Source organism: Lutra lutra, chromosome 7 (assembly GCF_902655055.1).
Source record: "Lutra lutra chromosome 7, mLutLut1.2, whole genome shotgun sequence".
In the NCBI taxonomy this organism is placed as follows: Eukaryota; Metazoa; Chordata; class Mammalia; order Carnivora; family Mustelidae; genus Lutra; species Lutra lutra.
In genome coordinates this window covers 131,359,447-131,383,865 of record NC_062284.1, presented here as the reverse complement: position 1 = coordinate 131,383,865, position 24,419 = coordinate 131,359,447, and the positions used below count along the sequence as shown (strand labels likewise).

General features: G+C 52.3%; 1 protein-coding gene across 1 annotated transcript; it reads right to left on the bottom strand.

The window, feature by feature from the left end:
* Window positions 1–1,360: 1,360 nt before the first annotated feature.
* On the bottom strand, window positions 1,361–23,542 carry TGFB3 (transforming growth factor beta 3). Its single transcript, XM_047735333.1, has 7 exons — window positions 22,189–23,542; window positions 14,139–14,302; window positions 13,721–13,850; window positions 7,689–7,796; window positions 5,768–5,939; window positions 3,421–3,574; window positions 1,361–2,539 (listed from the first exon to the last, which is right to left on the bottom strand). Exons 1-7 carry the CDS (start codon window positions 22,676–22,678, stop codon window positions 2,381–2,383), a joined length of 1,377 nt encoding a protein of 458 aa, XP_047591289.1. The 5' UTR covers window positions 22,679–23,542; the 3' UTR covers window positions 1,361–2,380.
* Between the last annotated feature and the right edge of the window lie 877 nt (window positions 23,543–24,419).

The following is a 24,419-nucleotide window of genomic DNA, read 5'->3' as shown; positions in this document are numbered from 1 at the left end:
AAAGATTATTCCCTTCTTTCTTAATTAAGTCTCAAGGAAGGACCAGTGATGTCATATATGACACTGCTGCTCAAAATGTAGCTTTTAGGCAGCCTGGACCCTCCCCCAACGCCTGAAGGTATCTCTAAAGCTACAGGCTGAAATTGCACTTTTTTTTTAATCACTTTATTTTTTATTACTGTGTTCAGATAAAAACTTGGGTGTTTCTCATGCCCAGTGAAACTCGAGAGCAGCTGCCACGAGTTAAAAGACTGCAGCTTGGGAAAGCAATGGCCCATGGCCATGGGCACGCTGCATCCCCTCTCTAGGCCCGCTAGCTCCCTTGGGTAAGGTGGACCACAGACCCAGCAGCCATGATTTTAGGGCAGGGACACAGCCCCCCAAGCACTGTGGAAGTGAATGGGTGCCACAGGGGATGAAGCCTGAGAGAAAAGCTCTTAGAATTGGCTGGGCATTGACAAAGCAGGAAAGAAGGTCTTCACCAAACTCAGGAATTCAATTTGGGAGAATTCCAGAAGGAGCAAGATACACACATCACACACACACACACACACACACAGGCAAGAACATATCCCATAGACCCTTCAACCTGCAAATTTAGCTTCAAACAGACTTTTTCACCAACAGTAAGGGGATTTCCATAGAGGAACATGTTTTTTGGGGGAGTTGCTAGATGGTTCCTCTGCATTGCAGACGGTTGCTTCAGGTACACATTAATACCACAGTAGAATTCTGCATCGCTCTGGGATCTGTGACCGCAAAAGAGAACTATGGGATTGCACTTCCTCGCCCTCTCCCATCCCCAAATCACTGACAGAGGTGTTCCTGGCAGGCTCCCCCGATAACAGAATTAGCCTCATCTTCTTCAGCCGTTTGCCACAGACAGTTTCTGTAATTCTCAACTGCCTCAAGGGTGAGATTAGATTTTCAAAAATGACAATGTTCATAATTTATAGCGCAGGTACAAACGAACACATTTCCACAGGCAAGGGTTCACCGCAAATGATTTTTGCCCAGTTAAATGTAGGTCACGTTCATACAACTTTCTGCAAATCTGAGCCACTGCCTCTGTGTGTCTGAGAACAAAATAACTCCACAAGAAGGAAGAGAACACAGACGGTTCAGTCTTCTCAGACGGCAGAAGGTAGAGCGGCGTCCCACCGTCCAAGGTGTGCACGCTAAGCAACGCTTTCCACGTTTGAGACACTCTGCCCCATGTCCCAGTTACCTCAGGTTAGTAGACACGAACATGGGATTAAGAAAAGAGCAATCAAGGATATTTATCCAGTCAGACTGAACACCTTAGGATAGGCTTTTACTGTTCTAGAGACAATCTTCCAGAAGATGAAATGATCCAAGATTCCCCAAAAATATTTATTTATACAAAGATTTTGAGAGTAATATTTGTATTTGTCTTTATACCTCAGTCTACGTGTCTGGGGCCAAGTCACTGTGTGGCGTGTGTGCGACCTCCCCGCACGCCTCACCCATTCTAGCACCTTCTTCCAGGAACACCAGATGAACGCAGGGTCTGGGGTGGGGGGAGAGAACCCATAATGCCCCAAGACTGCACAGACCCCAAATCCCAATATGTGCGCCCTGCCCTGGAAGGTGTCTAGCCATATGTCCGAGGGGAAATGCGATCGAGGAAGAAGGCGAGAGAAGGGACCCAGAGGGCAGACAGGAGAGCGTTCGTTCCCACCCTCTGCTTCTGAGTTCAGCGTGTCCAGATGGCCCCACGGAGTTGACGGCCCAGGAACTCCATTCCCTGGATTTTTCTCCCTGTACTGACCCTTGGTGCTGCTGATTGATGTTGAGAGGACAATTTGCAAAAATAACACATTCCTCCTTAATCCCAGGTAGCCCAAGATACAATTCTGGGACTTTGTCTAGGTCACCTGTCTGAAGGAAAATGCTTGCCTTGAATAAGGTAATTCCTATTCCCTAGAGCAGATGTGGGGCAGCAATGAGCCCGTCTGACCTCAGAAGTGTCTTCGGGCCTGGACCTATCCCAGCTGTCCTCTGCCCTTCCTCCTCCCTAGGGTATCCCAGATCCATTGTCACCTGATGCGTCCCCGTGTCGACTTGCCATCCCTCTTCCTCTGTCCCCACCACCTCCGTCTACGTCACAGAAAATCTGTGTATTCTGAAGAGTTGGGCCTTCCCCTAACCAAACCCACACTTTCTTTACCACAGTGATTCCCAGAGCCAGCAAGGAGGAGAAATGTCCCGAAAGGGAACTTCCATCTCGGCCATCCGCCCGGAGCCAAAGGTTGTGGGCTCCGGGCCTCTAGGTGAGGTCTGTTGCTTTTGTTTCCCGAGGAGCAGGTGGTCAGGCGGTGGCAGTCCTCTGTCCTCTCTCTCCATCGCAGGCAGGGTCTCAGCTACACTTACAGGACTTGACCACCATGTTAGACAGCTGTTCCACCTTGGGGGTCCTCCCGACATAGTACAGGATGGTCAGAGGCTCCAAGTCCTGGGGCACACAGCAAGGTGAGGCGGATGCTTCAGGATTCAGGGTGTTGTACAGTCCCAGCACCTGAGGAGGACACATCATTTAGAGGGCGGCAGGCCAAGCCACAGGCCTGGAGCCCTCTACCACGTTCTGGGGGCCTCTCCAGAGACAGCCGCTTACAGACTGGCCATGGATGCTGTCTGGGTGTGGGTGAACACCTATACTGTGTGGGCTGAGCGTTATCAGGCTAAGCCAATAACAACTAGTGGGTGACTTGAAATGCATCATGAAATTTTCTTAGCTGTTAGGAGACACTCTGGTTTTGCTAGCTGTATTGCTTACTCCGGTGAGAAGCAATCTCACTAAATGCTGCTTTGGGCCATTTAGTAAGCCCCAGAGTGTGGGACCCCAGACAGGATGCAGTAACCATGAGCTCTCCGGAACCATGCTTCCCAAAGGACTGCCCTATTTCCGATTCCCCTCGAGGGAAAGAAAGGCAAGCTAGTGTCAGAATCCTGACTTCCCCTCTCTCCCTTTTCCTTCCCATTGTTGCCTGTAAGCTTCTTCTGTGTGCTTTGCATGATCTTTCAAAATCCCAAGAGGCTGGAATTTCCAGTCCTTTCACTGCTGGTGGAAGCCTTTCTGCCCCAACATTCCTTGCTAGCCGTGCATGCGCGTCTCTGACATACGGTGTTGGGACAGTGCATTAATTGCCAGAATGGTACAAAAGCTTTATACAGAACAAACTAAAAAAAGGCTGGTTGAAACCATGGAGGAAATTTTAAAGGGCAGAATGTAGTATAGAGTCAGCCCAGGATGCCAAGATCAGAACCTTCAGCAAAGGGATTTTACTCTACCTAGATCTTTATTCGCTCATTCAACATTCAGTCCTCACGCATTCGTGTGAACGAGTGGCCCGGCGGGCACGGCCCCAGAGCCCCACATCGCATAGACCCACTCCATACCGTGCTGTGGGTTGTGTCCGCGCTGCGGAGGTAGGGGCAAGGGCCTGAGCAGAAGTTGGCGTAGTAGCCCTTAGGCTCATGGACCCATTTCCAGCCCAGATCTTGTCGGAAGTCAATGTAGAGAGGGCGCACACAGCAGTTCTCCTCCAGATTGCTACAACAACAAATAAACATTTATAGACCATCAACCTAAAGGAAATCGATATCAAAAACTTCAATGGCCCTCATATTTGTACCTGGAATCCTTCCTGGTCATCCTAAGAGGTGGCCCTAATCCATGGAATCCCACATTCAAGTGCATACCATACCATAAAAGCATCTTCCTGTACTGAAGACCATGATCCCAAGGGCATAATAGGCAGATAAAGACAAGGCATGAGGAAGAGGACAAAAGGCAAAGGTGGTCCTGCCTCCTTTTACATCATAGATCAAAGCAGAGACATAAATCGCGTCACATAAAACCAAGCGCTGCATGTTCTCGGCCAGCTCAGCTTTGTGGAGGTTCGTTTTATTGTTACCTTCCTAAGGAGCACTCAGCGAGACGTGAACTCTAAGCTCATGTGGCTTACATACATTAGCCTGCGAACACAGGAAACATGGCGGACTGCAGAGAGAGAGCCTGTATTCCCAACGGTGTAATTAGGCAGCCAGACCAACCCTGAGCCTGCTGCTACAGGCTTCTTGTGAACAAGAAATCCTTTGTGGTTTAGGCCACTGTTCCTTGCAGCTAAGAGCACCCATTCCTAACTGATTATGAGCCACACAGGGCAAACCTACATGCCAGCCTTCAGACAGTTGGCGGCCAACTACATTGCCTCTACTACACCTTCAAGTTCAACATCCCTCGTTCACTCAGTCCCTCCTTATAAGACATGGGTTTAGATCTAAAGCTCTAATTCATTCTCCCCGGCTCCATTCAGGCATCCTCCTCCCCAGCCAAACTGACCCATTCGTGTTCCTTCCTTCCTCCCCCATGCCCCAACATGCCCAAACCTCACTCATCTGCCAAGGCTCACATTGTGCGCCCTTCGTAAGCCTTTCCTGCATCCACAGAGGAACTACTTGCTCCGGATTCTTAAAGCACTCTATCTTTCGGACCTTCTCGTGGATGTGGTTGTTTTCTGCCTTTTCGTCATTGCTAGGTGTGTTTTATCATCCCCTCATAAAAGAGGAAGAAAACTAAATAAGAGAAGGGGCTCACTCTCTTTTTGTCTTCACAGTGGCTTCCTAGTACTTCTGAATTAGTTCGTTAATTTCTCCAGCTCCAAATGCCCTGGTACATGGCGACTGCCCTCTTTCCCCTCACCCAGGAGCATCCTTGGACAGTTCACAAGGAACTGAGCACTCCTTTCATGGAAAAGCCCTGCATTCAACTGGTGCGGCCACTCTGGAAAACAGTATGGAGGTTCCTCAGAAAGTTAAAACTAGAGCTACCCTACGATCCAGCAGTTGCACTACTAGGTATTTTTCCGAAGTACAGATTCGAAGGGGTATATGCACCTTGAAGTTTACAGCAGCATTATCAACAATAGCCAAACTACAGAGAGAGCCCAAGTGCCCCTCCACTGAAGAATGGATAAAGAAGACATGGGTATATCTACAATGGAATACTACACAGCCGTCAAAAAGAATGAAATCTTGCCATTTACAATGACATGGATGGAGCTAGAGAGTATGATGCTAAGCAAAATGAGTCATAGAAAGACATACCATGATTTTACTCATATATGGAATTTAGGAAACAGAACAGATGAACATAGGGAAAGGAGGAAAAAAAGAGAAGGAAGAAAACCATAAAAGACTCTTCACGATAGAGAACAAACTGAGGGTTGCTGGAGGGGAGTGGGGGGACAGGCTAGATGGGGGATGGGCATTAAGGAGGGCACTTGTGATGCTGAGCACGGGGTGTTGGATATAAGGGATGAAGCACTAAATTCTACTCCTGAAATCAATATGACACCATATGCTAACTAATTAGAATTTAAATAGCCCAAAAAAAAAAAAAAAAAGTCCTGCATTCATCCCTCCCCCACACAAAAACACATGGTAGGAGTACTTTACAACACAAGAGGAAGAGGGGCTTCGGCCAAGTCTCTCCAATCCAAACTATCTTAGCAACACTCTCCTGGCCATTGGCTTCAGCCAGGTCCCCCCAAGAGCTGTGCTGTGGAAAACCTGCAGCTCTCAGAAAAGCAGGAAGATGTTGGGAAGAGGTTTTCAATCTTCTTTCCTAGAGAGGTTTGCGAATAGCATCCAGGACCCAGCTTGGGCGTGGGGACTGAGCCACAACGGGCACACAGTAAAGGCTGCCTCAGGAGTTCATGGTCATGAGTGGGCCCAAGCTCACCGGAAGCAGTAATTGGTGTCCAGGGCCCGCTTCTTCCTCTGCCCGCCCTGGCCCGGGTTGTCCAGACGGTGCGGGGGAATCATCATGAGGATGAGGTGGGGGTTGTGGTGGTCCTTCTGCTTCTTAAGGCGTCCGAGATCCCCACGGCCATGATCGTCCTCACTGTCCACACCTGTGGACAGGAAGGAGGAGGACAATCTCCTGTCTAAGGAAGGCAGAGTGGAGGCTGGCCTCCTGTTCTGTCCCATCACTGCCCGGGCGTCCTGCTCGTGAGGGGAAGGAGGAGACCAGGTGGAGGAACCAGCCTCACAGGAACTCACAAGACACCCATACTCGGATCCCCTCATGTCTCCTCTGTGTAAACCATCCAGAGAGCAGAGAGGCCTTCCGAGATGCTTCCTGGGACGTCAGGCCCAAGAAGCTTCCATGAAGTACCCTGGGGGTGGGGTGGGGGCAGCTAACACATTGCTTTCGGTGTAGATTCTGAGATTTAGAATCTTGGGGTGTGAGTTTCCTCGTATGCTCTGAATTGATCAAGACAGCCCCTGAGTCCTCCCTATAACGTAAGGTGTCTTGGTTGAAGATCCCTTTGATGGGAGCTGGAGGCACTAGACCATAACCATTAACAGACACACGCTCTAGGAGTTTCAAAGTGTTTCCACTGTAACACTCAGATGAGATTACAAGGGATGTGACGCACAGATTAGCAAACAAACTCTGCAGAGCCAGGGTGGTGGTGGGGACCCTCTTTCATCTGGAAGGGAAAAAAAACTGGGGACTGAATTAGAGCGAGTCTCAACTAAAAGATCTATTTCTCGACAGGCAGCTGCCTGCTGCTGTCCATCTCCACCAGGGACAGGAACACAAGGAGCTTAATTTATACAGTGACGGAAGGAACTTGCGCCCCATGAAGGCACACTAGGACCAGAAGACAAATGGGAGGCTTGAATCTGAAATTCCCTTTTCTGAGCATCTTTATGAGCAAAGTAACTATTGACAGAGTGGGAGGGTTTCATCCTGACCTGGCCTGTAGGTTAGACCCCAAAGGTCTTCTGAGCTCTGAAGTTCTGTGACTAGGATGTTGAATGCTTGGCTTTAAAAAAGGGAGGGCGGGGGGCCCTCAAATCAAGGCCAAGAAGGGTAAGAAGACTGCCCAGGGCTGGCAGCCAAGAGAGGGTACATCTCTTCCCAGACAAACCTCTGATCTCAGGCTCTGGCGTGGTTGGTTGGATCTTGAGGAACCGCCTGGCTTTGGGTGTGCCTCAGTTATCCAGATGGGACTGTTAAAGGAAGGGGAACGTCCCTGGGATCGAGAGACCGTCCAGAGATTGAGAGCCTCAAAAACAGACTGGAAAACCGGAAAACCTGAAAAGACTGTCAACTCTCTTTCCATCTTCATACAATTACCCTGAGCCCAAAGCCATCATTCAAACCATGATGACTCCTGGGTAGGAATCAGGTAGCTTCTGGGGCATTTAGGAAGTTCAGGAGTCAGGAAACATATTCCCAGTCACCGCAGCAGTTCATTTCTTTTAGGGAGGGGGAAGACACCTACTATTTGTTGAGTGTTTACGGCACTGGGTTTCACATTTGTTATCTCATTTAATTTGCGTGATGACCCTACAGAAGAGGTATTCTCATCTCTGTTTTACTGACTGAGCCCAGAGAGGCAGACTGGTTGGCCTTGACTGCACCCTTCTTCCCAACACTACACTGTCTTCCAGACACTCACATATTCTATCTATAATCAGAAAGTCACACACCTTGCTTTGGAGCAAAGCAGAAATACTCGAGTATAAAATAGTGGTCTATCTCTGTGATGGAGTTCGGTGGTTTTTCTTGGGCCTTGGTTGGGTCTACTGTTCTACCCTGCCTCATTGACCCCCCCCCCCCCACCTACTATACACATCCATTTTGTTACCTTTGAATTTGATTTCCATCACCTCGTGAATGTTTTCTAGGATGTCTCCATTGGGCTGAAAGGTGTGACATGGACAGTGAATGCTGATTTCCAGACCCAAGTTGGACTCTGCAAAATAAGACAAGGAATCAGTGAGAACATTCTTTACATGATGGGGAAGTGTGCCCATCACCACACACGGTTAGACAGGCCCTCTGCTCCCTTAGGCAGTCACAGGAGCCGAGTGATACTGAAGGCACAGGAGCCAGAAGGTGCCACCAAAGCTGGAGTGGACCTCCACACGTGTCACCACAATGCAGGTGTTTCTTTTATGTCATGAACAACCAAATAAAGGCATAAATTAAGGAGCATTATAAAGGAGAATTTTCCTTTTTTTGAAAGACTTATTTATTTGAGAGAGAGAGAGAGCATGGGCACATGTGTGCAAGTGGGGATAGGGGCAGAAGGAGAGAGAGAATCTTAAGCAGACTCTGTGCTGAGCCTGGAGCCCAGAGAGGGGCTTGATCTCAGGACCCTGAAAGCAAGAGTCGGATGCCTAAGTAGCTGCACCACCCAGGCATCCCGAAGGAGAATATTCACGGTCATCTATGTTCAAAGGATGGTATTGGGGAAAAAGACTGTCACCTGCCTACTTGGGGACAAAAAAAACGAGGGTACAAGAAGGAAGAAAACTAACCATCACCCCCTTCCTAGGTGTTTGTTGGGAGAGGAGATGCTCAAGCCAACCTGCTACAGAAGGACGAATTGAGGGGCCGGGGGACCGGGAGAGAACGGGGGAGGGGGCTCACCGGGAAATTCGGAGCAGAGAGGCATTGATGCAAAAGGCCACAAATTCCACCAGCTGGGCGGAAACTGGCGGAGTCTGAGCCATAGAATTAGAGGAGTTAGGAAGCAATGCTACAGGCAAGATCACCTGCAGACAAACCGTGTATGGGGAGGATGGCAGCCTTTCTGCCAGGGCCACGACTGTGGGTGTAAATGGAGTTCAAGTTTCCGGAGGAGAGAAGACGAAAATCACAGTTAAATTTGACCGTATTTTCCTTAAGGGGTAAGGACAGAATGAGGTCAAAGTTACTTGGAAGTTTCATCCCTGGGAATCCCTGTTCAGTTCCTGGGGAAGCTGGAGACAGGGATGGCTCGCTGTGGGGAAACGAGCCGCTCAGGAAGACCGTTCTGAAATCAGAGCACTGGCCGGAGGACATGGCCAAGGGCCAAGGGCCCAGATGACACAGCTCAGAGAAGCAACGGGAGGAAATATGGAGATGCCAGGGTTTGGGGACAGATTCTCTGGTGTAAGAAGGCCAGCTGTGGCCCTTTCTTCTACCAGTGGTGTTTGTGTTGTACTAAAATGGGGGAAGCAAGGAGATTAGTAAAATGGGTTGAGCAAAGTGCAGGGAGAAAAGGAGGTATAAGAAGAGACACATTTTGGGGGCGCCTGGGTGGCTCAGTTGGGTTAGGCCTCTGCCTTCGGCTCAGGTCCTGATCTCAGGGTCCGGGATCAAGCCCCGAGTCAGGCTCTCTGCTCAGCGGGGAGCCTGCCTCCCCCTCTCTCTCTGCCAGCCTCTCTGCCCACTTGTGCTCTGTCTGTCAAATAAATAAATAAGTAAAATCTTTAAAAAAAAAAAAGAAGAGACACATTTGAACTGAATCCGGAAGTTTTGTGCAGGGAGACCAGGAAGGGTCTGAGATACTATCAATTCCGGTGGGTCAGAGTCAGCTAGGGAAGCTCTGTCGACCCAAAGGGAGCAGCAGGTTGTGCTGTAGGAAAGGTCATGGGGGAAGGACCCCTCTTCAGGACCAGCATCTCAGCAAGCTGACTCATTTACTGTGCCCCAGGCCACCCTCGTTCTGTGGGAGCATCCAGCCCTGGGACCAACGTGCTGTCTTCTTGAAATCTGGTGTCATCAGGGAAAACCCCAGAGTCTAAGCCAGCTCAGCACCCTCTCATACACAGAATGACTCAAGCCCAGGGTTCCGATCACCATTAGGCAGGCCAGGATCCTCTCTCCATAAATTCCAGAACCCAGTCTCATCTGTCCTCCTCTAAGCCAGGGCAACCTCTAGGACACGCTGACCCTTGGTGAGCTTGAAGACTTCGGTTCCAGAAGGTTCGCTCTGGTGGGGAGGCATGGGGCTACTATAACAAGGAAGCTGATGGCCAGCCAGAGAACAAGAAGTGAATAGAAAAAAAAAAAAAAAAAAAGAAGTGAATAGAGACGGAGCCATGGGAGTGTCTTCTTCCTGGCTGAAGGCCACTGAAGGAAGGAGCAGGGGCAGCTGGGATGGGCGGCAGAGTACAACTTCTATTACCCAGAAGGGCTCAAGGTAGGCCAAGAGAGACCCGCCGTAAGCAAGTTCTATGATTCTGAGTTAGAAAGTCAAGGTGCAGGGGCACCTGGGTGGCTCAGTCAGTTGAATCTGACTCTTAGTTTCAGTTCAGGTCCTGATCCCTGATCTCATGGGTCATGAAATCGACCCCCGCAGCGGGCTTCGCACCTGGCAGGAGTCTGCTTAGATATTCTCTCTCTGTCCCTTCCCTGGTGTGTGCTCGTGAGCACGCCCTCTCTCTCTCCCTCTCTAAAATAAATAAATAAATCTTTAAAGAAAAGAAGAAGAAGAAGAAAGTCAAGGTGCAGACGGATGTGTTGGGGACAGTTAGGCTTAGGGGACAGGTGGTAGTGAGAGATGGAGGACTGGCTTGGCCAACAGGCTCTGTCTGGGTAGAAGATTCAGAGTGATGGCAATAATCACCAACATTCACTGAGCATTACATGTCGAGCACTGCTCTAAGACTGTATGTGCGGGAACTCATTCCATCTTTATAATAATCCTACAGAGCAGGAGCAATTATTACCCATCCCCATTAAAAGATAAGGACCCCGAGGCTCAGAGAAATTTAATGGCTTGCCCAAGGTACCCACCCAGTAAGTGGGAGAGCCAAGATTCAAACACCTGATGCCCAAGTCACACTCCTAATTGTTAGAGACAAGGAGGGACAAAGAGGGGGCAACAGAGATCACCAGGGAAGATGCCTGTGTTTTCGCAGGGTCGCCCCTCTCCTGAGCTATGATGCTGGCTGTGTTCCCTCCCCCTGTCGCTAGGGGATGTCTAGCTTTGCAGGGGGAGAAAGTGCCTACCAAGGAGAAGGAGAAGGAGCACAAGGGTATGAGGACCCAGGCCCCTAACTCTCGGTGGGGCTCCAGCCAGCCCCAGGACCCAGAAGGCAGGCTGGCAAGCTGGTGCACAGCAGGCTCCCAAGTGTTTGCTGAATGAATCCAAGACCCAATATGTGAATCAGTTTCCCCATCAGTCCACATCACCCACTGCTCCGTTTGGAGTCCACCTGCTGCCTTGTTTGGGGCCATGAACTCTGAGGAGTCTCACGAGCTCTGCGAAAGTCAAGGTCTGCATGTGATTCCCCTGTGCGAGGGGCGGGAAGCATCTGCCTAAGTGGGAACTGAAGGTTCCAAGGAAGAACTAACCTCAGAATTGGCACCATAGGGATGGTGGGTGGGGGACTCACAGGTTTTATTACGAAATTATCTTTTTGATGTCTCAAGGAAGATGGAAATCATTCTCAGCGCAAACGTTGCATTGAGCTCGGCAGCTGGGAAAATAAGAGCTCCTTCAAGTGCCCAGGGCTTCAAAGAAATCCAGGTGGAGCTGATCAAAATCAGACAGGGAAGCTAAGAGATTAATTTCCCCAGTCTCCCCTTTCTGCAGCCATGTCAGGCTCTAGGTGGAGTGCCGTCTGAGTCAGACTTCCCAACCGTGCTGCCGACGGCAGGTCCCCATCCTGTGGGTGCTCTCAGGCAAGAGAGCTTTGTAGGGGAGATGGGACAGAATTCCCGGGTATCCCTGGAGTTGAGGCAGGACTTCCAGCCCACGATCAGCCAGCTCAGCAGCAGGCAATGCCCCTTCGATGAGGACTTGCAGACTCGGAGGCCTGCGGAGCCCGGGCAGGTTACGTAAGTGAACAAAACGAGCCAGCAGATCGTGCTCAACGGGGACTGCCAGCCTCGTTCTTGGGGGACAGCAGGGACTGAATGGCCTATGGGGATGTGAAGGACGCCCGCCCCATTTTAAGAGGTGGCCACGACTCATCTCCTGTGGATCGTCACTAGGAAATCTTCTTATTTTTCTAGAACATCCAGAAGTCCAGGTTTTATGTGACATCTCCTGACTTGAAGAACAGAAACTGTTGACTATTTCTAAATTTAAAATATCATGTAGGTCAGACTTAGTGCTTTAGCCCCCAAACACCAAGACAAGTTTCCTAAAATGTCAATGACAAGAAAGGGCTGACCGGCTCCAGGGACTCTGGACATCAGCCTGTGGGTGGACTGTGCCCCCACAGCAGCTGATGACAGAAGAAAACTCTGGGCAAGACGGGAAGAAGGAACAGATGGGCCCGCCTGCCACAGACACCCCCCGGCACTGAGCATCAGTCCTCGGGCAGTGTCCCCAAGTAAAGAAGGGGAGAAACAGCAGACGTGATATTATGAGACACCATGACTGCCAGTCAGGAGACTCCAGTCCTGATCTAGGCTGGATGACCCTGGCTAAGCCACTTAACCTCTCAGGGCCTCAGTTTCCTTATCTGACCTAACCAAAGACTACTCTTGTGTAACAGGATAAAAACCATGCAGCTCTCTCTAGTCCATTTGATCCTTAAAACGGCTCTGTGAGACATACAGGGAAGGAACCGTGACCTGATTTTCCAGGTAAGGAAATACAGCAAGTGGTTGAGATATTTGGGACATGTGACATTTGATATGCATATTGTACAGCTCCCCTTGGATAACCACCAAGCCTTCCAAACTTAGTTGGCGCTAACAGAACTGGGCCCCAAACCTACTCTGGTCTCAGTCTTCCCGGTGTCAGTGTTACCACCTGGGGGTTCCATCCACAGCCTCCGAGGCCATCCCAGCCCTCACACCGCTTACCTAACCAGCCTTTTGTATGGGCCAGACCTCCAAAATGGACAACAGACCCCAAGCATCTCCACGCCCACGGCTACCGCCCTCGCTGAAGCCCCAGCCGCACTCATCTGGGCTGCTGTGATACCCCCGAGCTGGTTTTCCCTCTCCTTCCTTTGACTTCATGCAAGCAGAGGGGTCTTTTCTTTTCTTTTAATGATTTTATTTATTTGAGATGGAAAGAGCACACAAGAGAGTGTGAGTGGGGGCAGAGGGGAGGAGCAGAGGGAGAGGGCAAAGCAGACTCCCTGCTAAGCAGGGAGCCCAACATGGGGCTCGATCCCAGAACCCTGGAATCATGACTTGAGCTGAAGGCAGACAGACACTCCACTGACCGAGGCCCCAGGTGCCCACAGAGGAGTCTAAACCAAATCACCTCACTCCACATCCCAGCCCTGCTTATGATACTCCAAGGCTTCGCATTACACAGGGACTAGGTCCTCAAACCTGACCATGGCTCTTCAGGTCCTAAGTCATATGGCCCCAGCTACCTCTGGCCCCCAGCTCACTCCATTCCAGCGGTGTCCCCCCGCGTGCTGCCATCAGATCAAAGCACACCTGCTGTCACCTGGGGGCTGCACCTCCCCACCTCGTCTGCCCAGCACATCCTTATTCTCGCCTTCACACGCCGGCCCTTCTCATCCCTCAGACCTCGGGGCACACATTCCCGCTCACAGAGAGCCTCCCTGAGCACCGCCTGCCGGATCCCACCCGTCACGGCCACACTGTCCCCTTTCTCTCTCTTGTGGTATTCATCACTGACGTTCCTGCTCCTCAGTGTGTTTTCTTGGTTACTGTGTGTCTCTCCCGTCGGAACAACAGCCCCATGGGAGACAGACCTCCCTGGTCATGTTCACGGCTGCATCCCCCCCCCCGCCCCGTGCATAAACACGGGGTTGAGTAAGTGAATGAAGAGCACAGAGAGCCGGTGACAAAGCTAGAGCTTGAACCCAGATCTGGGACTCCTCTGGTTTTGTCCTGCTCCTTCTGTTTCGGGAACAACCAAGGGACCCGAGGTTCCCTCCAAAACGCTCAGACTAAGAGCCAACCTACCTCTTCGCAGAAGCCACTCACGCACAGTGTCGGTGACGTCAAAAGACAGCCACTCGGCGGTGCCCCGCGTGGGCAGATTCTTGCTGCCGATGTAGCGCTGTTTGGCAATGTGCTCGTCGGGCCGGAGAATCTAGAGGGCAGAGAGAGACGTAAGTACCCCAGGCCAGGACAAGGTCGGCAGCCTAGGTCACAGTGCAGGAGCTCAGGCGAGGGCAGCGACGGGAAGCTAAAAATTCTGGAAGGCTCCCGCAAGCCCCTTAGTTAATGCTTCGTCCTCTCCAGGACAGACACAGATGCAAGGAGTCCGAGAAGGCAGGGTTCACAGACAGGTCTGCTGAGCTCTAGCAGAGGGAGGGCCCAGAATGGTAGAGATGCTGGCTCTCCTGTCTGTGGGGCTTCTGCTCTGGGAGGGGCTCACCTGGAAGAGCTCGATCCTCTGCTCGCTGCGCTTGGAGCTGAGGTTGGGCACCCGCAAGACCCGGAATTCTGCTCGGAACAGGTTGGTTCCATTTTTCTCCACTGAGGACACGTTGAAGCGGAAAACCTTGGAGGTGATTCCTTTGGGGCAGACGGCCAGCTCATCTAGGAGATCAAGCAAGCGGGGAGAAGGGCAGTGTGAGTGAGACCTATAGGAGCCCATGTGGTGCCCGGGGACACTGACCAGGTGGCCCAGGTCCTACCCACAACCTCCCTAGAGGCTCAAGGGCTCAGGCCTAAAGGTGGGGACAGGAGGAAGATCTGGGTGGCCCTGGAATCACACACAGGCCTGATTCAGGAGCAGGGAGACCTGGGAGCCCCAGGACACGGCACGAATGACTGGCCGTTCAGAGGCAATCACCCCTCCTCCCATCACCTCGACATCCCAGCTCTGACAGGCTCTCCAGCCTGCTTTCCCGCTCTTTTAGAAGACACAGATTCTCAAAAGGTCACAGCAAATGCCCCGAGTAGTTCAAACATCTCACCGCTGGTTGACCCATTCCTGCGTTCGTCCCTTCAGGCATTCATTCATTCATCACGTCTGGCTTGAGCACACACTGTGCGCCAAGCCCGGTGCTGACACTGGGAAGCAAAAATGAAGAGACGCGCCCCTGCCTTCAGGAGATTCGGATCCAGGGGAGGATATTAATACAAAGACCCACATAACAGGACCAGCAGGAAAGTGCTGAGGGCCTTTGGAGAAGCCCAGGAGTTGCTGCAAAGGGATCCGAGGAAGGATACAGCAGGGAGCAACTGAGGCGAAGAGGCACCCTTCAATCTGGCTCCTGCAGGAGGAAAGGGTTGGAGGATGGAGAGGAAGGGATTTTCCTTGGAAGGACTGCTGGGAACAAAGCGGGGAAGGGAGGAGGTGCCCGTGTGTAAGACGACCTGAAGCAGCCAGGTGAGGCCCCAAGACAAGGTCAGGACAGCTAACTGCGCTCTGCCCACAGGGAGGCTGAAATGTTAGACCAAGAGGCTGGATTTTACCCCACTAGCAGTGGGAGCCATGGAAAGTGTTAGAGCTGCGCAGTGACATAATTAACACCGTGTTTTAGGCCCACTGAGGCAGCATCAGGATGCCAGAGGGCCCACATCTCAAGCCGGGCAGACCCACGGACATATCTTCAGACAGAGCTAGGCCATCCGCTTTGGCTCCTTTCTAAGGGTTTCTGTCCTTGACAGCATGTGGTATGCCAGCCTCTGCCACACTGCTGGCTGCTTCGTCCCTGTCCACAAGGCACAGGGCAGCAGATGCTCTTTCCCATACCTCAGCACCAGACAAAGAGAAAAGAAAGATCCTGGGGCGCCTGGGTGACTCAGTGGGTTAAACCTCGGCCTTTGGCTCAGGTCTTGATCTTAGGGTCCTGGGATCGAGCCCCACGTCGGGATCTCTGCTCAGCGGGGAGCCTGCTTCCTCCTCTCTCTCTCTGCCTGCCTCTCTGCCTACTTGTGATCTGTCTCTCTCTCTGTCAAATAAATAAAGAAAATCTTTAAAAAAAAAAAAAAAGATCCTATCTTTCTCTCCTGTATGCGTTACAACCTCAAGGTCGGAGCAGCATTAACACCCAGAGAAAAACTTTCTGCACGAATGGTAACAATAGCCAGAACCTGAAATTCAAGCTTGGAGACCCAGATTGCACACATAATGGATGTGGCTGGAATGAGCTCATCATCAGCCCGAGGGATGGTGTAGGAAGTCACGGACAAGGCGGGAAGGATCAGAGGCCTGGAAACAAGCACGTGTGCTACTGATCTTTAGGAAAGGATGAGTGAGTGTTTCTGGAAATTGCCATCTGGTGGGCCTGACACTGGTTCTTAGAAAATTAATGGAACAGATGTTAGGAAAATAAATGTGTGAATGCCGCCTAACGAACCCTGATTAATAACTGCCTTCGAGAAAACAAATGTTGCCAACTACTCCCTAAACCGTGTCAGAGAGAACCAGAAAGAGGCATCAGTGATAGCAATTTAATTGTTCAGCTTGCCAGTTTGGAAGCCTCTGGACGCGGACAAGCTCATGGACTGGCAACCCTGTCACGCACTGACACACTCGGTTCTTGAAGGAGCTGTCATCGAGGCGGCTCCGGTTAGAACCCTACATCCAGTAACTGCTGAAAGAGGGAGCAGAGTGTGTCCGTGTTGCTGTGGGAAGGGAAATGAAACAGAAAAGGGCACGTGCCCGTAAGCAGAGTCAGAGCGGGACCAGGACCCAGGAGGCCAGGACAGCAAGGAGCTAAGACGGTCTTCGGGACACTCTCGTAGGTAACCATCCCTCCTTTGTGGCTCCCAGCCCATCAATCAGTCAATCAATCAATCCCAGTCCCTCAGACGGACTCCTCTTGCTGGGAACTTCAAGGAGATTTCAAGAAGAAGGTGGGGAAGATCTTTTTTTTTTTTTTTTAAAGATTTTATTTACTTATTTATTTGAGAGAGAGAGAGAGAGCACGCACGTGCATAAGTGCGGGGAGGAGCAGAAGAAGAGAGAGGGGGAGAGAATCCCAAGCAGACTCTGTGCTGAGCACGGAGCCCGATGTGGGGCTCGATCTCATGCCCCTGAAATCACAGCCTGAGTCAAAACCAAGGGTCAGATGCTCAATCAACTAAGCCACCAAGGCTCCCTGGGAAGTGTTATTTCTTTTTCTTTTCTTTTCTTTTTTCTTTTTTTTAAGTCACCGGGACCTACAGATTTCTAGCAGAGTTAGAAGGGACATTAGGGTCATCTAGGGCAACCCTCTTCAGACGAAGACACTGATGTTCGGACGGGTCTTGCCAGACCCACTCATTAATTAGTTGATGCAAGCAAATTGACACCAGCAAGGAAAGCTCAGACATAGAATCATTAGTGACTACAAGGGAACTGCCTAGGAGAGAGAAAAAAATGTAAATATAACCTTTTTGGCATTTAAATCCACAGAATAATGATGGTATTTTAAATCATTTGTGGATTGAGATTATAAATAAACCAACTGTAGTAACACCACCTTACACTGCACAGACCTCTTCCCAACTCACCTGGCCCTCTAACAGTCCTTGAGGAGAATGAGCATAAGTCAAACTGACCATTTTACAAAGGAGAAAAGTGAGTGACCTTCCCAAGGTCACGCAACCAGGGGGTGGCAGAGGTAGTATTTGAACTCAGCCAGGTCATCTGACCACCCCTCTCTTCTTAAAATGGGGCCTCTGGAAGTTGGGGGGAGCCCTAAGAGATCCTCTAATGGAGGCACAGTTTCACCAAAAAAATGAAAGCTTCCGTGGAGCAGGCCTAGAGTACCAACTTAGGCCCAAGCAACAGCCCATTCCCGCTCAGCTCTGTGTGTAGGCCTTGCATCTTCAGGACGCTAGAGGGGCCACCCTGAAAATTACATTAGGACCAACTTTTTCCACTATGCAAAAAATAAGTTATATATATATATGGAGGCGAGTTTCTCTTTTTTGCTATAGGGAGAGAAAAATAAGCAAAGGATATTCCTGTAGAGTCTTCATGAAAAAATGTGGAAAGGTTGACTATGTTTCGACCATGCCTCTTAAAATGCTTTCAGACACCGGGACTCCTGGACGTGCCTTTGTGTCTATCCGTCCTCTCTGCCTGGTCCCTGCTGCTCCCAGTGGCGGCCCAGAGACACCAGCCAGGCGCTGCTTCTCACTCCCTGCCCCTTAGAATCACGTGCAGAGCCTTACAAACCCATGACTACCTTGGAGTGGGTGGGTCCAGAGCTTGTTGTTGTTGTTTTTTTTTTCCCCTATCTTTCTTCTCTTTGTAAAGGTCTTCAGATGATTCTAATGGGCAGCCAGGGTTGAGAACCACAGTTTACAGTGCTCTGCAAAGGGTACCATGGCTTCCAGATGTTCTGGAAGTTTGAAAAACCACGCTTCAGTGATTTAACCTTTAAAGAGGTTGACCTTTCAGAAGTGTTAGACACGCAGTTTGGCCAATGCATCATTTAAAAAATTTTTTTAATTAGAAGCCCATCGATATTTCAAGCCCAGGGTAAAAGTGGGAAATTTGACAAAAAGAGCCAGGTTTCCGGCATGTCTGGCAAACGGCGAGGTCTAGAGAAGCTGGACCCACATTCCTAAATGCAGAAATCGGTAGGAACTGAGCAGTGGGTGCTTTCTCTGACCAGGGCGTGGGTGCTTCCGGCTCCCGCCAACCCCCATTAGCCTCCCACACACCCTGTGCTTTCCTTGACCCCAAGGCCAAGGGCCCTGTGTGCTTTGTCATGGTGCTGGTGCTGAGACTTTTCTTCCGGATCCTTTGCAATAGCTGCTTCGTCTCCGTGGACACTTGGGTTGGCAGCCTCTGAAGGAAAGGTTTCGCCCAAGTACACTGAGTTGTAAGCTTCAGGGAGCTTAAGAAGCAGTGGGCGCTTTTTGGACATACAGACTCCCCAGGACCCCACCCGCAGATTCTCATTCTGGAAGGGTGAGGTTGGGCCTGGGAATCTACATAATTCCTACTCACACAGCCCCTGGACCGTTCTTGGAGAAACACTGACTAGTGTGCCGAGGGCATTGGCACTGAGAACCAATGAGTTCTCGGGCTACGAAAGGTCTTTTAATTTTCAGAATGAACCCAATCTCAATGTAGCATCCAGGAAAGAAAAGGCCAACATATCAAATTTTCTCTTTGCTCAGGATCTCTGGGTTTGCTGGCTGTCTTCACGCCAGCTTTGGACGAAAACAAGAGTCTCCCGCCAGCCACGGATAATTACAGGCCAGAAGTTAAAATGACACCCACCCTGGTGATATCTTGATAATAGGGATGACAAAAGAATGGAGAAGGCTGTGTCTTTCTCCATCGCGGATGTCAGAGAGAACCTCTCTATGGCCAACTCCCGGTGAATTATAAAAGGATTTACAGAGGCTTGCCTTCCGCGCGGAGACTATTGAATCGTCCCAGATACAGATACAAAATTGTTTCAGCTGCAAGAGCGTTTGGAGATTATCTCTGACTTCGCAGATGAGGAAACTGGGCTCAGAGAGGTGACCAGTCCACTGCCCCCTGGTGTGGCTGTTTAACCAACTTGAGGCTTTTCTTTAGATAAAGAAAACCCTTTTGTTGAATTTGGGAGAACATCTGCGGTGGTATGAATCTCCTGGCCGTAACAACAGGCAGAGCTAAGACAGAACACGCCCAGTTGGCCCCGCGATCTGCCCCGGGGTTACTAACAGCTCCTATCCGCCCTCCCCCAACCATCGCTTTGGTCCAATATGTGATTTATTCATATTGTAAGTCAAGGTCATATTGAAGCCTTAAGGTTAAAGGTGGGACTTGCAATGTTTATGTTACACACCGGCATTGGTGCCTAACGATATGCATTCTGCAGGCAAAGCGTCTAGGTTAGAGTCCCTGCTCTTAGAGCCAAATTACTTAACTGCATGTTTCTGGTTCCTCATCTGTAAGGTGGAGAATTGGGGTCCCTATCTGCCAGAAGAAGGGCCCTCTCCTCTTTGCTCACCTTGGTGCCCTTTTTCCTGCCCACCCCCCCAGAAATTACTCCTTACCACACTTTGCTCTCCAGGCTCCCCCATCTCCCTGCTGTCACTCCTCTCTAAGTGACTGTCCACTGTGTACAGGAGTGCGTGGGCAATGATGAAATGTGGAAGGGAACTCGATCTCATCACTTCCCCAGAAGCTCTGGCACCCAGACCAGCGTCCTGCCGCAGAACCAGTGCCGCCACTGGCCAACCCTCACGAGCTCCGGACAGGCTTCCCCTACGCTAAGCTTCTGAGGATGGCTTTCTGCTCCTGCTCCGCATCTGCCCACTGCCTCCTTTTAATTAGCGTGTCTTCTGCATCTGCCTCTTCAGGGCTGGCTCAGCACCTGACCAGCTGCAGGGCGGGCCCAAGCCACGTCTGCTCAGCCCCTGTGTCACCTCCAGCAGCTGCAGAGTCTGGGCCTGCTTCCTGTGTGCACCTGCAAGCCTCCACGGCATCACCCGTGTCCCTCACGGCCCTAGCTCCTCCCCAAGATCTTACACAGCATCTGGATCCTTGGGCCGGATCTGCTCCCAGACTGACCAGGCTCTGTGGTCCGAGGGCGACTGACCCCTGCCTACCCCAGCTGCAAGGTCCTGGTGCTTCCGGCTGAGCTGCCCGGCATCCGTGTGCCCTTGTCCTGGCTTTCCCCAGGGCTACCCCCTCTATGTGCCCCGAGCTGCTGCACAAAATCCATGTCCACTGGCACCTGTATGCCCTTGCCTGCATCTGGCCCATTCATTCTGGGCTCGGGATTTCAGGCTGGATGGGGCCCTTGTGACTCAGAGTCCCTCCTCCCCGAGACTCCACCTCCTGGCCTGGATCACTGAGGTCTGAGCCCTTCTCCCTCACCCTGAGCTCTCTTCAGACCTCTCCTGCAGGCCTCAGCTGTCCCTATCTGTGGCCACTGCGTCCTCACTTGGCAGTTGCCAGGGGCTGGCGGGGGGGGGCGGGTTTCAGCCATCCAGGTGCCTCTGGGAACTGCAGGCCCCTGGCAGACCCTTAGCCAGCCCCACCTGGAGGACACCGGGGTGGGAGCCTCGTACTCTACTCATTCTGCCTCGTACTCCGGCTTCCGCCCCACACGGTAGCCACATCCTAAGGCAAGGCGCTCCAGGCAGCCACAGGAAACGGGAGTGGGGACCCCTCGCCAGGAACCACAGGCTCCTGGATCTGGCCTGGGCCCGCTCCCAATAGGGCCTTTTGCCCCTTCAGCGAGAGCTGCTCCACCCACCGGCCACCTACCTCTCTCCCTCCTCTTCAGCCAGCTTCCTTTCAACCCCTGCGGTCCCCCCCCCCCACCCCCAGCTGACCCCTCTCACCCTGCCTCCTCCCTCCCACTCTCCCACCCCTACTCCCACTGCCAGGTGAGCCCGGGAAGAAGAGGGAGCCATGGAGTCAGGGTGGCGAGGACACCTGCTGGTAGGAAAAGCAAACAGAGCTGTTCCCAGAGTCCCTGGCCTGCCGTGGTTCACATTCCTCCTTCTTGGGCTGTCAGTTTCTCAACATCTGCCAAATCTCTCTCTCTTCTCTCTCTCTCTCTCTCTCTCATATTGAGGTTTTTTAAATGTCCGTTCAGCAAACACACATGACTTCCACACGTGTACAAACACACACACGGACGTCTCACCCAGAAGCCTCCCAGCTTCTCGGCACAGACGGGAACCTCTTGGGAAGACACACTCCCAGACACATGTCCTCTCTGCACCCACAGCCACACCTCCCACCCACTCTTCCCGTGACACGCAGACACAGAAGGGCGGCCAGCAATCATCGACACGTCCAGAGCCACAACCCTGCTTTCCCCGTGTCCACGGGCCTGGAAGCCGCCCATTTTGATCCCAGGAATCTGTCTACTGTACAAAGCCTGAAAGCACATGTACGTATGAACAGAGGTGTGACCATGCTCACGGCTCACGTGGGTCACGTGTGTGGCACAGACCAAGGGGCCTGGACAGCAAGACGCTGCGCCTTGCCCGGGCTTCAAGAAGCTTGACAGACATGAATCTGGGGCAGGTATCCCCTTCTTCCCAAGAACGGGAAAGATTAAACCACAGACGTGTCACAAGGAGTTGTGAAAACGGGGGAGAAGACCCAGGTCTCCAGACTCGTGGAGCCAGAAGGGCTTTCAAGAGATTCGGCCCTGCCCTCCCGGGCACCCGTCTGCTCAGTTACCTAGCCCCTGACACGTGCCAGAGCACAGAGGTTAACGGGACAGCACAATGTAATTCCAAAGTCAAAGCAGTCCAGGATGTGATGGCAGTTCAGCAAGCCACTCAACCCCAGGGCTCCCGGCCTCCCAAAAGCCCCCTGCTCTTACCAGAGTGGCTCTGTCTCCCTCCCCACCCACCCACCCGGCCCCAACTGTGCATCACACCTCCTGAGCCTTGGTGTGGGTGAACCGGGGGCACCCCCCACCTCGCTCAGAGGCCAGCACTCGGGGCCCCCCCTCCGCGGGACTCCCTACTCCAGACCCTCCAGAGCAGACACCCCAGCGAGAATTTGGACTTACTGTGCTCCGCCAGCCCCTGGATCATGTCGAATTTATGGATTTCTTTGGCATAGTACTCCGACTCGGTGTTTTCCTGAGTGCAGCTGTCCTCCCTCTCCCCCTGCATCTCCTCCAGCAGCTCCCGGGTGCTGTTGTAAAGGGCCAGGACCTGGTAGGGGACGTGGGTCATCACCGATGGCTCGGGGGGACTGGTGAGTCTGAGTTTGCTCAAGATCTGTCCCCTAATGGCTTCCACCCTCTTCTTCTTGATGTGGCCAAAGTCCAAGGTGGTGCAAGTGGACAGAGAGAGGCTGACCGTGGCCAAGTTCAGCAGGGCCAGGACCACCAGAGCCCTCTGCAAGTGCATCTTCCTGCTCAAGCTGGAGAGAGCGGCCGGGGGGAGGCTGCAGGGCCCAGCGAGGAGGAGACCCCAGCAGTCGTGCAGAAGGAGGGAGGAAAACCAGGCGGCCTCCCTAGATCCCGAAGACTGAGGCTTGGCAAGAAGGTGCATGAACTCACTGCACTGCGAGAGCTTCAGGACTTCCAGGAAGCGCTGGCAACCCTGAGCGCGAAGAAGCCGACTGTGTGCCTTGGAGCTCTGGGTTTCTTCTCCATGTGTCTAAACAGGTTCTGCGGGGCTCTGACTCCCGGCAGGCCAGGTGGAGGGCAAGCAGAGGGCTGGGAGGGGTGGCAAGGCAGCTGGGAGTGGGAAGGGAGCTGGAGTTTTTCCTTAGGTAAAAATAAATAGAGCGGATATCTGATATTGCCAAATGCCGCTTGGCGATGGGGAGAAAGTGGGTATTTTAGAGAAGGAGCAGGAGGACCATGGCTGGGTCCCAAAATCAAAATCCTTGCCTTCCCCTGAAGGAGGATAAGAAAAGAGAAGGGAAAAGAAAAGGGGGGAAAAATGTTTAAAAAAAAGTCAGATCGCCAGTGAGTAGGTGGGGAGAGGCAGGGCTGGGCTGGGCTGGCCCCAGTAAAGGTGGGGGCAGCGCAGGACACACTTGTCTCTCGGGCACACCATTCATGCTTTCTCTTTTGTTTACACTTCCTCGGGGGCTTTCTAAATGACTTTGTTCATGCTGCCTCTCGTCTTCATTGGCTGGGAAGTGGGGGTATGTGCAATTGGAAGGCAGGGAGGACAGGCCCCTGGAGAGCAGCCCCAATAATCCACTTGGACGCCCAGTGTCACCAGCACCTCGGCTTGTCTTCTCCCTCGGCCATTGCTTCTGTTCCCTGCTTCTCTTAAAAAAAAAAATAAAAAGGAAAAGGAAAAGAAAATAGCAGCCAGTTCCCTGCACGCCTGCTCCGGAAAGCTGTTATTCCTTCTTTCTCAGGCTTCTTCGCCTATCTCTCCCCTCTCTTGCTCATTCCCTTGGCCTCCCTTCCCTCCCTTCCTCTCCCTGCTGCTTCTCCCTCTCCTTCTCCCTCTCTCTCTCCCCTCTCCCTCGCTCCCTCTCGCTCCTCTCCCTCTCTCACACACACATGCACACACACTGCTTTCTCTATTTCTCTCTGCTGAAATTTTATACCTCCCTCCCATGACGTCTCTGGCCCGGGTGGGGGAGGGAGGGACCAGCGCACGCAGCCTCTTTTGCTGCACGATTTTAATGTTTTAAACAGGCACAGGAAAAGCCGAGCCCGTTTGAAAAATACTTTGCGAGCCCTCTCGTTCGACGTGGTAACTGAACTTTTTTTCCCCTCTTGGAGTCACTCCTGCTACACGTTGACTGTTTTTCTGGAAAGTTACTCCGACGAATCCCTTCCCTCCTTCTCCCCCAGCTCCTTCGCCCTCTCGCCAGCTGTCAGTCCGTCCTCTCTACTCCGCCAGTCTCTCGCTCCTGCCCCGGCCCGCCCCCACCCCCACCCCCACCCCACCCCCGGCACAGCGGCCCTCCGGGCAGGGGCGCGGGGCACCGGGCAGGGGCGCGCGGGGGGGCTGGCGCAGGGGCGGCTGTGCCCACCCTCGGGGATGGAGGCGGGCGGCGCGGGAAGCAACGCCCGGCCGGGGAGCGGGGTCAGAGGTGGGCACGGCTCCACGGTGATCCGGGCCCCGATTCTTCACGGACAAGCCTGGAGTCGGGCGGCGGGCTGAAGCTTGGAGATGCTCCAGGGCCATTGAAAATGGTGGCGTTTTCCGGCAGACCGAGGGTGCCCTCTGGCGAGGCGAGCGCGCCAGTGAAGGAGCGCGGCGGGCCGGGGCCGGGACACTGGGGAGGGCTGGGGGTGGGACCGGGGGGTTGGAGAAGAGG